The 16,344-nt window shown below is 32.2% G+C and overlaps 4 protein-coding genes across 9 annotated transcripts in view; 1 reads left to right on the forward strand and 3 right to left on the reverse strand.

The window, feature by feature from the left end:
• LOC116846884 overlaps positions 1 to 7,227 on the reverse strand; it is a 12,214-nt gene extending 4,987 nt beyond the window's left edge. The window contains exon 1 of the mRNA XM_032821274.1: positions 6,894 to 7,227. Within this exon, the coding sequence (XP_032677165.1) occupies positions 6,894 to 7,080 (187 nt within the window). The 5' untranslated portion in view covers positions 7,081 to 7,227. The remainder of the gene's footprint in view (positions 1 to 6,893) is intronic.
• LOC116846861 (four and a half LIM domains protein 2) overlaps positions 1 to 16,344 on the forward strand; it is a 642,247-nt gene that overhangs the window by 373,181 nt on the left and 252,722 nt on the right. The window lies entirely within an intron of this gene.
• On the reverse strand, positions 3,955 to 10,159 carry LOC116846895. Of its 2 annotated transcripts, XM_032821291.1 has the most exons (5): positions 8,874 to 10,159; positions 8,635 to 8,783; positions 7,437 to 8,315; positions 5,757 to 6,986; positions 3,955 to 5,441 (listed from the first exon to the last, which is right to left on the reverse strand). In XM_032821291.1, exons 1-2 carry the CDS (start codon positions 10,003 to 10,005, stop codon positions 8,758 to 8,760), a joined length of 1,158 nt encoding a protein of 385 aa, XP_032677182.1. In that variant the 5' UTR covers positions 10,006 to 10,159; the 3' UTR covers positions 3,955 to 5,441; positions 5,757 to 6,986; positions 7,437 to 8,315; positions 8,635 to 8,757. The 2 variants fall into 2 exon arrangements, with proteins under 2 accessions (XP_032677182.1, XP_032677181.1); XM_032821290.1 differs by having other exon boundaries at positions 8,635 to 10,159.
• The window catches only part of LOC116846898, a 10,605-nt gene continuing 9,139 nt past the window's right edge, over positions 14,879 to 16,344 (reverse strand). Inside the window, exon 2 of the mRNA XM_032821296.1 lies at positions 14,879 to 16,320. Coding sequence (XP_032677187.1) covers positions 15,015 to 16,244 — 1,230 coding nt within the window. The 5' untranslated portion in view covers positions 16,245 to 16,320 and the 3' untranslated portion in view covers positions 14,879 to 15,014. The remainder of the gene's footprint in view (positions 16,321 to 16,344) is intronic.

A 16,344-nucleotide genomic window follows, 5' to 3' on the forward strand; every position in this document is an offset into this window, starting at 1 on the left:
GTATATATATATATATATATATATATATATATATATATATATATAAAATCTGTGTTATATCTTACAATAATACTTAGTCACATAAGCATTTTATAACAGAGATAAAATGTAGGACGGTACTAAATTCTTTTGAATTGAAGTGGGAAATGGTTATTTCTACTCACTGTTTTTCTCACTTCTTTCTGCACTTTTTATTTCTGCCAGAGTAATAAAAGATTTACAAATGTTTCTGCGTGCATCAGAAAAAAATTAACAACCTGATTTGACTTTGCAAATGTAACGGATATTTCTGGTAGAGTAGAATTTCATAAATTTATTTGAAGTATATTTCAAAAAGGCACATAACGGTTCATTTAAAGTTTACATCTAGAAAGTATTGTGAAGTGTGCCTTAGTGAAATACGTGTGATATACGAAATTCACATGTTCTACAGTAAAACCGCCTAAATGCATTTTTAATTTGTAAAATTATGAAAAGAAAAATGTATTCGTCAAAATTATTTTCCCTACAGATAGAAAAGATCTATGAAAAACATCTACCTCATACCTTATACTTTGAATGATTCACATTGTATGTCATACCGTACAACAAGAAATGATAAGAGTGTCGTATATTTTTTCACAGAGTGCAATTATTACGAATATGGTATAGATATATTTCTATTGTACAGGAGAACTACACACATAATATACAGTATAATTTAATTGTCGTTTACGATTTATCTAAGAACACGAGGTAATAATATGAAAGGTAGAAAGGCAAAGAAGTTTATATCTGACCAAGAAAGGGTAAATGCGTCCACAGCTATTGAACTTGGATCTGCGAACCAAGAAACATACGCTTTACATTTCGCACTAAGGATTGAAGCAAATAACTCAATGTCAAATGGACCGAACTCCATCGAAATTCTAGAAAAAGCAACTTATGTTAATGATAGAGACCATTCAGTATCAATGCTGATAACCCTAGATTCACGATCTGCGATAGAATTGTCAATAGAAGCTGTAAAGAATGCAAAAAGAACAATATTGCAATGTGCACACCAATTCCAGATCAATTTCTATTGCTGATAGATGAGGGAATTGAGTAAAAGTAAAGCGATTGATATATGCAATCGTAGTTGTATTATCTATTCTAATGAGCATATCGTTATAAAGATCGTTATAAAGAAATTTTTCTCTTTCAAAATTTCTCGTATGAAAAAGACCGTAGAAATCCGTAGATCGTAGGACAGATAGAAATCAAGGAGCCAAGCATACTCTCAAATTCTGGTATACGACATCTGGTTTGTTTGGAAAAGATCGAAATCATTTTAAGTAGTGCATTACGACGCTTTGGAGGAATTGCAATTGACTAAGTTATTGAATTGAGAATAATACCTAGGTATTTATAATTTTGTCTAGGAATAATGTGATTTTGAAAAATTAACAAGGAAACTAAGAGACGAAACGAGATTCAGAAAGGAATCGAGGTTTCGTAGACAATCTTCTCGCGATGAACCGAAAAGGAGGAAATCATCTAAATAAACAATATAGCAAAAACCCCTTTCTCAAATGAGCTACCACCGGTTGTAGGATCTTCGTAAATATATAGGTAGCCCAAATGATAAGGCTGTAAATTCATAAGTGATCTTACGCCATTGAAAACGAAGGATACGGCGACATTTGCGAGAGATCGGAATAAGCAAATATGCATCCTCTAAATCTAGTGTTGCCATCCGTGAACCTTGTGTCATCAACTGAAATGCGCCAATCTTCCAATTGGAAATGTGGTGGTGATAAAAAACGATTTAAGTCTCTAAAGTCTAAAATGAAGCGCATTCCTCCAGATGACTTTTCAATCAGGAAAAAACGCGACAAGAACTGATCTGCAGAAGGAGTGGTAGTCACCATTGCTCCTTTAGACATCAAGCGAGATATTTCTTTATCACAGGCTTCATTGAGTGTTGCAGAAAAAACAGGCTTTGATAAAAAGACGCGAGATGATGGTAAAGATGAAAAAGGAATACCATAACCACGAACACTACGGGGGCGTGGGTTAACTTTAACCACAAAGGCAAATATCGGCATAACCTTCCTGTCGTTTTTACTTCTTTCTTAAAGTTTCCCTTCCGTGTAGGAAATTGCTGACCTTGTTACTGAAGAACTGCTTGGTATATAGGTTTAGTTGTCATCTTCCTGGCCTGATATTTATCTGGTAAAATCTCGAGCCGCCTTTCATATATCTGAACCGACTTAAGATTATCGGCAAAAGTCAAACCAAACAGTCATTCATCTATAGAAGCAACATTAGCGGGCGATTTATCAACGAAAGTAAGACATGATTTTATCACTGCCTGTCTTGCAGGTGATAGGTGATACTGATGATCAGCTAATAGATGTATCTCTTGTGCCAACTTCATGATAGCCTCTTTTAAAACGCCATCTGTAAGTTGACTCTGCTGATACTTCAATAAATCAGAAATTCCGGCGCCAAAAGCATTAAGACAAGTCCCAACTTGTAATTGAGCTTTCGCCTGGTAATCATCCCGTTTCAAGATGCTCTGGTGTCTCGAACGTGCTGATAAAACCTTTTTATTAATTTTAAGAGAACCCAAATATGTCAGGTCTTCTTTAATTTCATGTTTAGATAAAAGATCTAAATGTATTTCTTCCTTCAAGCCAGATCAAACCTCACATTTGATGGATTTAAATATAATAGGATCTCAAGACAAATCGCTCGATTCTGGCTGTTTTCCAAAAGGAACGAGTGATCATTTTCCATATTACCACTAATCTGCTCATAAATTATCTGTGATAGGTCAGAAAATAAAACAATAGGCGATCGTTGTCCAGCTAGAAAAAAGAAATATAAAAGAGGCATGGTCAGATGAAGCAATCGGTTATGTTCCTTCTTTGCCTGAACGAAGGGACGGTTCGCCGTCCCGGTTCTTGAGAACCGTCTGCTCATCTGCCTGCAATGAAACCTCTGGATAAACGCATTCAGCATCGTCTTCCAGGGAAGAATGAATATCTCTCGTATCCTCCTCAGGTTTACGCCTCGAGTCAATAACATCGGGAATTTTCTGAGCATTCTGCTTCTCCATAAAGGCGAAAATTTCTTTTAAAGTAAAAGTTAACTCATCCCGGTGAGATAAAGGAAAAGGAGACCTGTCCCGTGAAGAATCGCGTGACCTAACCACGCCACTGCGCTCTCGTGAACTCAGATCTGTCTTCAGATCTGTGAATCCGTCTAGAGCAATGTCTCCTATGTTTCTACTTCGAGTGTTTAGGCATCTCGACCACAAATTTCGGTAAAAATCTCACTAACAGGTTACCTGTTAATTTTGTCCAATTAACCAACGGACATTAGACAAGACGAAAAATTTACAAACTCATCGCAAGAATTACGAACAACTTTTTTGTCTGCGATTGTGCACTCAGTGGAATCATTTGTTGCCTCCGAAAATACACTGTCAGTAGCTTCAGCGTATATCGGATGGTATGTATTTACATATTGGCTACAATTCTTCCTTCGAGCACAGTCAATAAAAATTCTGTGGAGTTCATCAAACGACAAGTTGAAGTATGTTTGACACGCGCAGCAGAATGTTTCTCGTCGCAAAATGATATTAATATATTTAGTGGACCATCAAACATACTTCAGAATTATATTTCTTCATAATTATATTTTGCAGAATTCTTTTTTATAATACTCTTCGCAGAACAAACATAATAAGATTTTCTTAATTCATGCAAAAAGCTGTGATATCATAAAAACAAGAAGACCTTACAAATATAAAGAATACGCCAAGTACATAAAGATGAATAAATTGCACTTAGCAAAACCCTTTATAAAAAACCTAACAAAAACCCCAATTAAAAATCTCTATAAATAGTTGTGTAAAAAAGCAACCTAACAAAACATTTTTATCTAAAAAATTATAAAAATATAACTCAATTAAAATATGTGAAATCAGTAAAATAATCCAACATGATTCATTATTATCAAATATGCTTCAGCGTATAATCGGGTGGTATGTATTTACATATTGGCTACAATTCTTCCTCCGAGCACAGTCAATAAAAATTCTGTAGAGTTCATCAAACGACGCGGTAGCATCGCGACGCCAACTACATAATGACGAGTTTCGAGAATGATAGATTCGAGAATGACAGACCGAGACCGAGATGTGACTGTGTTCATGGCATACGGCGCTACCAAGAAGCTTTTCCGGGGTTTTTGCGACGATAATGTTTCCAATTAAAATACCTCGGAAAATATAACCGTAATGAAAAATGTAATTGCATTTCTGACAGAAATTCATACAAAATGCTTTCCCAAGCTACTAAACTATGTACATGTATAAAACTTTCAGATACTATAAGATGAAGTATAAAAAATCGTGTGGAGGCTGCAGATCATGTAATAAATTCGCTTATAAAATTCCATTAAACAATGCCAACAATATAGAAAAGTATTTAAAATATTCGTAATAACCAACCAAAAAAATATGTTTCTATCACGTTGCAAATCTCTGGTTAAAATATTGCATATCTTATACATCTCACATACTTATACTCTAAAGATTATCGGGAATATATCGATTGCTTTCATATGTGAAAACATTGTGGGTGTATCAATGCATTAATCTGTGCTCCTTGCTGTAATTAGAAATTATACTACATCTTAAGTATTTCATGAAAGCTTATAGATTTGCATACGTGGCAAACGTTAGAATAGAAAAATTTATTATTGTACAGACAAATTGCAGTGTAAACAGTCCAAATGTCGACATAATATCTAAAATATGTCCGCATAATTTAATAAAACATTTGGAAGATATTTTGTAATATTACTCTAGAACGGAGTTTGCTCTAGAGCAAAAGAGACAAACGCTCGAAACATCTGTGTTTATATTCATGTATGACAATTTGTACTCAGTGGACAATTGGCATTCAGTACAGATGACTCGGCGACTGTCGATGGTACTAATAAAATATTCACCAATGTTCTAGCGTATATCTGGAAGTTTTACAATTATGTATGATATAGTATATAATTTTTCAATTATATATAACAAATATTATGTATATACATATATAGTATCTTATCTCTGTATCTATTTATAATTTAGTATATTACTAAATGATCCTTATTGGAATAGTCGTAATAGAGAGGTTCCCGATGCCGGAGTCGTGCAGTCAGGTGATTCTGTTAACGACAAATAATACACGATTTTGCAAATAAAGATACTTGATTTCGTACACTTCTCGGTCACGAAACATAGAGCTCATAATTAACTTGTAATGTATAAATTTGACCTCCTCTTGTTTGAAGTTAACCCATTTCGCATTATATCACAAAAACATTACGTGTTCCAGGATTTACTCAGCTGCATTATATATTGTCAGATTTATTTATGCGTTTCGTTTGATACAGCATTCTTGATGTGGACTTCCCTACAATGAAAAACAATTATGTAGCACGATAAACATTCCATCAGCTCTTTATTCTCTCGCAACATCTCGACACGCGTATATGTATATGTGTGTGTATGTATATGTGGGTGTTAGTCCGTATTATTAGGTACTTTTGAAAATATATTCAGTATCTCCAGTATGGTACATAATAGACATTAAAGACGCGCCGAGCATTTTTTTAAGGAAACCATTAAAAGGAGTGCAATGTTATTACGATCTCTATGTGCGTAAAGTATGCTTAGAAAAGAAAATATTAAAAAAATCAGAAAAAATTAAATTTATAAAAACTTCTACCTTGTATATAGTTTATAATGATACAACCAGTATGACGGTACAATTATTCTTGAAATAAATTGATGCTGGTGCTGAATTGGTTGTGATTGCTAGAAGTACCTAAATTTCTCCTTTTGTAAGCTTCTTCGTTATAGACAATTACATACTGGTGTTGAAAAAACACAGAATCACTCTCATCATCTCTATATGGTCTACAAGATGCGAATATATTCTTCTTATTAATGACAGGCTCTTTGCTCAAAGTTGTTCTTACTTCCGTAACGATTTGTTGAGCCCTACTTTCTGATTTGCAGGTCAAAATTAACGGTATGTGCTTATACATTAATGCTGCTTGGATAGCCGTTTTATCATCCTCAAAATCTATGTCAAATCCAATAAATATATTTGGTTCTGAATAATTCTCAGTGAATATATAATGATTGTATGTCATAGGGAAATAATCAAAAAAAATGTCTTTGTTTTGAGTACAGCAAGTTTGACAAAGCGGTATATCATAAAGATTATTTTCTAATTTTGACTCTGTCATGTCAACAATTAATGACGACCAAGGAATCATTTGATGTAAAAGGAATTCCCAAGCCAATAGACTATTTTGATCCGTGAAGCTTCCGGCTATAACGTGAATTGTAAAGATTGCAGAAGATGTCAGTTCGTGTATACCTGCTCTCGTCATGTTAGATAACAACGTCATAGGTCTTGACAAGTAATTGGTATATAAAAAATCAACATTGCTCCAAGTATCAAAATCACTAATACATCCTAAACGATGTGGAAGATATGTTTTCAAATATTCATAACTTAAAATCTTTGGTACATTCTGTTCACTTGTTACGGCATTCTCTATATCCAGTCTTGTACAAAGCAGTAGGCCCTTGCAGTTGTGCACATAAGCAGTCGATTTGTGCGTAGAACACATGCTAACCGACATGCATGACTTGCAAACGACCCTCAGGTCATTCTGGCGACGGCATATGAGACACGATTTTGCAAATAGCAATATTTGCTCTTCATATGGCTCTAGATCGCGACCAAGTTTATGTTTAACTCTTCTCACATTAGCTTTCTTGAATTCAGTCCATTCCTTAAGCGTCATATTATGGGAGTAGTATATTTCGTTACTCAGGCTTAGTATAGCCAGACAAAACTCTTTGTGTTGCTCTCGATGCAACTGCAAGTGCTCCTTGCAGCAATAAGAGATCAAACGGCACCAATGACATACTTGCAGGTTCTCTGAAATTTTGCAAACATGACAGATGTACGGATTGAAAAAATTATTATAATTTACAATTGCGTCTCGTATTGTGGATAATCCAGGATTCGACATCACTCTTAGACCGGTATAACTGACGTACAGAAAATGATATTTTATAATGTTAATTACAAAATAATGTTTTATAAATAAAACTTGTAATACTTTTGCTTGACACTGTACGAATATAAGGGAAATGTGACTTGAGTATATATGTTAATCCTGCTACTGTTTGAAAAACACTAATAATATCCTTAGAAGCGTTTTTACGTGTATCGTAAGGTCAATTGTATTTGTAATCAGAAATATAACGTACGATGCATATTTGTTGGCCGAAATAGAATACATCTTATAAGCATAATTGCAATAAATATATATATATATATATATATATATATATATATATATTATTATAATCTTGTTATACATACTTTGATATGCCTCGTTCGATGCTTTAAACTGTGCTCCTTACGTTGTAATACGAAATCATATCACGCCGAAAATACTACATAAAAGCTGATATAGATTTGCATACGTAAGAGGAAAATTTATTATATTGTAATACAAACAAAAATTATTATATTGTATTTATATTTAATTTATTATATTGTATACAAACAAAAATTGCTCTGTGAGCAGTTCAAATATCAACATAATATCTAAAATTTGTTCGCGTTACTAACGTTTAGAAGTAGGATATATTTAGTAATATTAATCTAGAATAGCGCGCAGAAGAGACAAACATTCGAAATCTGTGTTTATATTTATACGTATGACAATTGGCATTCAGTACAGATGTCGAATTGGCGATTATCGCACTAATAAAATACTATATATTATCGCGAGGCACTAATAAAATATTATATACCTGGAAGTTTTACAGCTGTATATGATACAGTTTTAAAACTATATGATAAAAATTAAATATATATATACACATACATACATATATAATATTTTATCTTTACACCTATTAACAATCTACTACATTACTAAATTATCCTTATTGGAATAGTCCTAATAGAACAATTACCGATGCCTAAGTTGTGCAACCAAATGATCTTGTCAAAGACAAATAATATACGATTTTGCAAATAAAGAAATTTGATTTTGTATACTTCCGGATCACGAAATATACAGCTCATAAATAACTTGTAATGTATAACTTTGACTTTTTCATGTTTAAAGTTAGTCCATTTCGCATTACATCACGAGAACCTTACATGTCGCAGTATTCACTCAGCTGCATTATATATTAGCGAATATGTTCATGCGTTTAGTTTGATGTAGCATTCTCGATGTGGTCGTCCCTACAATGAAAGACATTTATGTAAAACAATGAATATTCTATCAGCCCTTTCACCCCCTCGTAAAACATGTTAACGTACGCGTGTGAATATGTGTGTATATGTATATGTAGGTGTTAGTCTGTATTATTAAATACTTATAAAAATATATTCACTATATTCAGTATAATACATAATAGACATTAAAGACGCGTCCAGTACTTTATTAAGGAAACAATTGAAAGGAAAATTATGTAATTATGACCTCATATATGCAAAGTATGCTTAGGAAAGGAAATATTAAAAAATCAAAAACCAAAATATATTTATAAAAGTCTTTTACCTTGTAAATTGTTTATAATGATGCGATCGACGAATGGTGTGACGGTACAATTATTCTTCAAATAAATTGCTCCTTATACTAGGTTTGATGTCATTACTAGAAATATCTAAGTTCTTATTCTGACTATTCTGACAGTTCTGAGTTGTTCTCTAAATACATAATTAAATACTTATGAAGAAATAACGGAGAATCACTCTCAACATCTCTATATGGTCTACAAGATGCGAATTTATTCAAACCATAAATGACAGGAACTTTGAAGTATGTTGCCCCTATTTCCGTAACGATCTCTTCCGCCTTACTTTCTGATTTGCAGGTAAAAAATAACGGGATGTCCTGACTCAATAATGCTGCTACAATAGACATTTCGTTATCCTTAAAATCTACGTCAAATCCAACAATTATATCTGGCCTATTTCTTAGATATGACCTAGAACGTCTATAATTTCTATATGTCATACTACGATAACGAAAAAAAACTTCTTTGTTTTGTTCGCGGCAAGTTCGACAATGCTGTATAGTCTCTAAACCGTCTTCTAAGTGTGGTCCTACCATTATAATATATAATTTTGAATCAGGAATCATTTGATGTAAGAAGACTTCCCAAGCCAATAAATTATTTCTACCCACGAAGGTTCCGGCTATAACGTGAATTCTCCAGTTCCTACATGACTTCAGATTGTATATATTATCTTCTTGTATGTAATACAATAACGTCAATGGTTTTGAGAGACAATCAGTATATAAAAAATCAGCATATTCCCATGTTTCGAAATCACTACTACGTCCTAAACCACGTCGAATATATGTTTTCATATTGCGCAAATTTCTATAACGTACAAGCCTTCTCGGCATTGGTATATCGTCTTCATTTATTACGGCATTTTCGATATCCAGTCTTGTACAAAGCTGTAGTTTCGCGCAGTTGTGCAGATAAGGAGTTGAGTTGTGCGTAGAACACATGCTGACCGACTTGCATGTGTTGCAAACGAGACTCAGGTCATTCTGGCGGTGGCATTTACGACACGATTTTGCAAATAGGAATATTTGCTCTTCATATCGTTTTAGATTGCGACCCAATTTATCCTTAACTCTTTCCAAATTAACCTTGTTAAATTCATTCCATTCCTTAAGAGTTATATTTTGGTTGTTGAATACTTCGACACTCAAGCTTACTACAGCCAGACAAAACTCTTGGTGTTCCACTCGATGCAATTGCAAGTGCTCTTTGCAGCAATAAGAGATCAAACGGCACCAATGACATACTTCCAGGACCTCTGGAAATTTGCAAACATGACAGATGTACGGATTGAAAAAATTATTATAATTTACGATTGGGTCTCGTATTATCCGTGGTTCAGGATTCAACATCACGCTTAGAACGGTACAACTTATATTGTTATTAATTGTAGCTTGAATATATATGTTGATCGTGCGACCGTTTGCGAAACACTAATAATATTATTACAACACTAATTGTAACACTAATAATATATTTACAAGTGTTTGTGCGGGTATCATAAGGTCAATTGTATTTGTATTCAGAAATATAACGTATTATACGAATTTGTTGGCAGAAATGGAATACTTTGAATAAGAATACTTTAAATAAATAAATGTATATATATATATTTATTTATTTATTTATTATAATATATAATATATATATTAATTTATTATATATACTTGTGTTCATATGTATATATAAAATCTACGTTATATCTTATAATAACATTTAGTGTTATAAATATTTTATAACTGAGATAAAATGTATGACGCTAACCAATAATTTTCTTTGATTTTAATTTGCAATGTAACCAATACTTCGAAGACATTGTTTTAAATTAGGTCTTTGGTATGTAATTTTGGGTTTGTATTATAATGATAACGTGAGGAGAATATTATACAAAAAATTGTTATAGAATTTTATAGTCAATGTGTCAAACAGCAGCGGGAAGTATAGGAAATATTTTCTGTGTGGATGAAATAACACGATTTCACGAACGCTATAATCTTAAGAGAAAGAAAAAGAGTGGTAAAAAGTACGGAGAAAATATATAAAAATATGGACGAATGCAAAAGGAGTAATATAAGAGTATCAAATTCTTTTGAAATGAAATGGGAAAAGTTTACTTCTATTCACTGTTTTTGTCACTTCTTTCTGCACTTTTTTATTTCCAGAATAATGAAAGAATTATAAGTGTTTCTGCGTGCGTTAGAAAGTATTAAAGAGAGAATTCTATGTAACTGGTCGGAAAAGTCGATTATTTTGCCGCTTAAAATTCCGCTTGAATTCTTGTTATAGGGATAATATAATCCTAAAATTTTAGAGTCCATTTCGAAGTATTAGTGACACTACGTACACGTTTATACCTGCAACGCGCTTAAATAAAGGAACTGTTCGGCGCTTCTTGGATCCCTCCCGTTTCTCGACTTAATCCCTTTTGTACAATAAACTTTAACCTTTCTCAGTGGATGAGAGGTGCTTGAAAGAATATATACAGAATGCTAATAAGAATCTAAATGCAATGATCTGGCGACTAGTTCCCAAACACTTACATGTTGGCACTAAAATAATAGTATAGCTGCTTATATTGCTACTAGCATATTTAAGAAGGGTTATTCTGCAGTGCTAAAAATAATGGATGTTTTAGAACTTAAAATTGTTTAGTAATGCAAAATTTACGCCGATTTATTGGACGGCAAGCGATTGAGCAGACAGGAGCGCCAATATCCTAGCAGCACAAAGGATGCTCAAATAGCTCGTAAACAGAAAAAAATTCCAGAAAACTAATTTATCGAGGGCCTGTTATTTGGAGCTGGAATTGCAGAATAGTCAAAAAGAGCAGTGACTTTCCATAAACTGTTATTTATTTGCTTCGCTCACTTGAACGTTTTTCTCAGAACAACTTTTTCGCAACTTGCGTACATCAAAACTCAAAAACTATTCAACCAATTACGTTGTGCTTATGCGTGCATGTACATTATTACTTTTTTAATAGGATGAATCTCTATATCTAATTAATTTTTATTTACTTAAACAACTTTTCTTAAACAATGAAAATGAAAATTTTCCGTAAAATTTGAACGTTTTCTTTTGAAATCGTTTATTTTCACTAAATTTCCAATTTTTTTTAACAAATTCATGTTCATTCCGTGTGATTTTTATCAAAAAAGAACAAATCTTTTAGGGTTTTTGTTATTAAATTAAAACTAAGTTCGCTGGAATGCACGCAAATTCACCTCGTCAAAAATGAGGCCTCCGACATCGACCTTTATTAACTATAAAAATATCCATTACTATTGCTCAAAGAAAATGTTTTCTAATTCTTTGAATGTGCATATAAATAAACTAAAAGTTTCAAAAAGATTCATCGAATAGTTTTTATGTAATCCCTAAAAACTGCCTATTTTTCGGCTCATTTAGATGGAGTTCTCGCCTTAACGATCTGATTTGACTTTGCAAATATAATAGATATTTCTGCTCGAGTAGAATTTCATAAATTTGTTTGATGCATATATCAAAAAGGCATATAATAGTTTATTTATATTAAAGCTTACATCTAGAAAGTATTGTCAAGTGGTCCTTAGAAATACGTGTGATACACAGAATCCACACATTCTACGGTAAAACCGCCTCTTTAATTTATAAAAATATGGAAAGAAAAGCTTATTCATCAGAATTGTTTTCCCTACAGAAGAGATCGATCAAAAATTCATAAATGTTCTGGCATGTATCAGGAAGTTTTACAACTATATGATATAACTATTTACGATGAAAACTACATATACATATGTATATACATGCATATATATGTATGATATATGAATATATATAAATATATATCACAATATAACAATACATAAATATATATAACATATAAATATAACATATAAATGCACATATAACATTGAATCTCTATATTTATTTATAATCTACTATATTTCTAAATTATCTTTATTGAATTAGTCGTAATAAAGAGATTTCCGATGCCGAAGTCGTGCAGCCAGATAATACTGTCAGCGACAAGTAATACATGATTTTGCAAATGAGGATATTTGATTTCGTACACTTTCAGGTCACGAGACATATAGCTCGTACATAACTTGTAATGTATAACTTTGACTTTTTCTTGTTTAAAGTTGGTTCATTTCGCATTATGTCACGAGAATCTTACATGTCGTAGTATTCAGCTGCATTATATTTTAACGAATATGTTCGTGCGTTTCGTTTGACGCAGCATTCTCGATATGGACCTCCTTACAATGAAAGACGTTTATGTGACACAATGAATATTCTATCAGCTCTTTATCCTCTCGCAATCGTGCAACGTACACGTGTGAATATGTGTGTATATGTATATGTAGGTGTCAGTCCGTATTATTAAATATTATTAAATACTTATGAAAATATATTCACTATATTCAGTATAATACATAATAGACATTAGAGACGCGTTTTTCATGAAAGATGGCGCTGTTTTTTCCCAAAATTTTGTGTTTTGCAGGTTTTCTATAGTTTCTTAGTATATGATTAAAAATAACGGTCATAATATTTACCAGGATTATAATATCAGTATAAATGAATGTTACTGGATGAGTACCAATCGTAATAGTATCAACCAAACCTTAAAATATTGCAAAAATTTTGTTTTTTTACAAATTTTGTGGTTACATTATAAAATTTTTTGTTTTCTGTGCTATAATTATTACAAAAAAAATCGTTATAAATAAATTTTACAAAAAAATTGTTATAAATAAACTTTAAAAAATTATAGACACAGTTGATTAAGGAGGCAACTCGATTTTGAGGTCTCACAAATTAGCACTTCTTACGAATCTTTTTTTCTGAAAATATGCGGGCGACAAATCCCAATCTTTGTATGGTTATTAAGACGTACTTTGTTAAAACTTTCTAATTTTTACCAGCAGAAATAATATATGAAATCATAGTTATAATGACATGCGCGTAAGTTATGGATTTTCATGATCACCACGATTGCGTGTCTCTCCAGGGTGAAACAAAAAAGCAAGTAAGAAAATTAATCTACAGACTTCCTGCTATCGTCCGAAGTACGGAAATGCAAAATGAACTATATTTTCAATTTATTTAAAACGTATAAAAATAAAATTTAAAAAATTGACTAAAAATTGTATGTTTATACACTTTAAATTAATTGAAACTAGTTTGTTTGCGCGCATATCATTATAACTATGATTTAATATATTATTTCTGTCTGTAAAAATTAACAAAATATGTTTTAATAACTATACAAAGTTTGGAATTTGTCACCCGCATAGTTCTGAAGAAAAAAAATTCGTGAATTTGTTAATTTTTGAGACATTAAAATCGAGTTGCCCCCTTAAGCATAATACATGGTGATGTTCTAATACAACTTCCTTTAAATTTCCTCAATAATTCAAGCAACATCTCCAGGTTATACTCGGAAGTTGATCCCATTATTACAACTATTAGCCTTGTATGTTGGGTGAAATTTTAAAACTATATGACAAAAATTAAATATATATATACACATATACATATATATATATATATATATATATATATATATATATATATATATATATATAATATTTTATCTTTACACCTATTTACAATCTACTACATTACTAAATTATCCTTATTGGAATAGTCGTAATAGAGCGATTTCCGATGCCTAAGTTGTACAGCCAAATGATCTTGTCAATGACAAATAATACACGATTTTGCAAATGACGAAATTTAATTTCGTACACTTCCGGATCACGAAATATATAGCTCATAAATAACTTGTAATGTATAACTTTGACTTTACATGTTTAAAGTTAGTCCATTTCGCATTACCTCACGAAAACCTTACATGTCGCAGTATTCACTCAGCTGCATTATATATTAGCGAATATATTCGTGCGTTTAGTTCGATGCAGAATTCTCGATGTGGTCTTCCCTACAATGAAAGACATTTATGTAAAACAATGAATATTCTATCAGCCCTTTATCCCATCGTAAAACATGTCAACGTACGCGTGTGAATATGTGTGTATATGTATATGTAGGTGTTAGTCGATATTATTAAATACTTATAAAAATATATTCACTATATTTAGTATAATACATAATAGACATTAAAGACGCGTCCAGTACTTTATTAAGGAAACAATTCAAAGGAAAATTATGTAATTATGACCTCATATATGCAAAGTATGCTTAGGAAAGGAAATATTAAAAAATCAAAAACCAAAATATATTTATAAAAGTCTTTTATCTTGTAAATTGTTTATAATGTTGCGACCGACGAATAGTGTGACGATACAATTATTCTTCAAGTAAATTGTTGCTTATACTGGGTTTGTTGTCCTTACTAGAAATATTTAAGTTCTCATCTGTCAGCCTCTAAATACATAATTAAATGCTGATTAAGAAAGAACACAGAATCACTCTCAACATCTCTGTATGGTCTACAAGATGCGAATTTATTCTTCTCATTAATGATAGGTACTTTGAAGTATGTTGTCCCTATTTCCGTAACGATCTCTTGCGCCTTACTTTCTGATTTGCAGGTCAAAACTAACGATTTTTCCTGCCTCAATAATGCTGTTAAAACAGCCATTTTGTCATTTTTAAAATCTATGTCAAATCCTACAATTATATCTGGACTTAGATATGACTCAGTACGTCTATAATTTCTATATGTCATATCACGATAAACAAAAAAAAGATCTTTGTTTCCTGCGTGGCAAGTTTCACAAAGCCGTGTAGCAGTTAAATCTGGTTCTAAGCATGGGTCTATCATTATAATATATAATGTTGAACCAGGAATCATTTGATGTAAGAAAGCTTCCCAAGCAAATAAACTATTTTGATCCGTGAAGGTTCCGGCTATAATGTGAATTACGAAGCGCGAAAATAACTTCAGATCGCACATATTTGCTCTTTGTATGTAAAACAATAACGTCAATGGTTTTGAGAGGCAATCAGTATATAAAAAATCAGCATAGTTCCATGTTTCGAAATTTCTACGACGTCCTAAACGACGTTGAATATGTGTTTTCATATCGTGCAAACTTAAATAATCTACAAGCTCTACCGGTATTGTTATATCGTCTTCATTTGTTACGGCATTTTCGATATCTAGTTTTATACAAAGCCGTAGTTCCGCGCAGCTGTGCACATAAGCTGACGATTTGTGCGTAGAACACATGCTAACCGACATGCATGACTTGCAAACGACACTCAGGTCATTCTGGCGATAGCATACACGACACGATTTTGCAAATAGCAATATTTGCTCTTCATATCGTTTTAGATTGCGACCCAATTTATGCTTAACTCTTTCCAAATTAACCTTCTTAAATTCATTCCATTCCTTAAGAGTTATATTTTGGGTGTTGAATATTTCGACACTCAAGCTTACTACAGCCAGACAAAACTCTTGGTGTTCCACTCGATGCAATTCCAAGTGCTCTTGACAACAATAAGAGATCAAACGGCACCATTGACATACTTCCAGATTTGCTGAAATTTTGCAAAGATGACAGATGTACGGACTGAAAAAATTATTATAATTTACGATTGGGTCTCGTATTATGGATGGTTCAGGATTCAACATCACGCTTAGAACGGTATAACTTATATCGTTTAACAGAGAATGATATTTTATAATGTTAATTATAAAATAATGTTATATAAATAAAACTTGTAATATTCTT

This window comes from Odontomachus brunneus, unplaced genomic scaffold, assembly GCF_010583005.1.
Source record: "Odontomachus brunneus isolate Ranch 3 - 2012 unplaced genomic scaffold, Obru_v1 Obru_scaffold_071, whole genome shotgun sequence".
In the NCBI taxonomy this organism is placed as follows: domain Eukaryota; kingdom Metazoa; phylum Arthropoda; class Insecta; order Hymenoptera; family Formicidae; genus Odontomachus; species Odontomachus brunneus.

What these genes read in the sequence shown, in the direction of transcription:
- LOC116846895 (XM_032821290.1), bottom strand. Translation starts at nt 10,005, where the DNA reads ATGTTGAATCCTGAACCACGGATAATACGAGACCCAATCGTAAATTAT.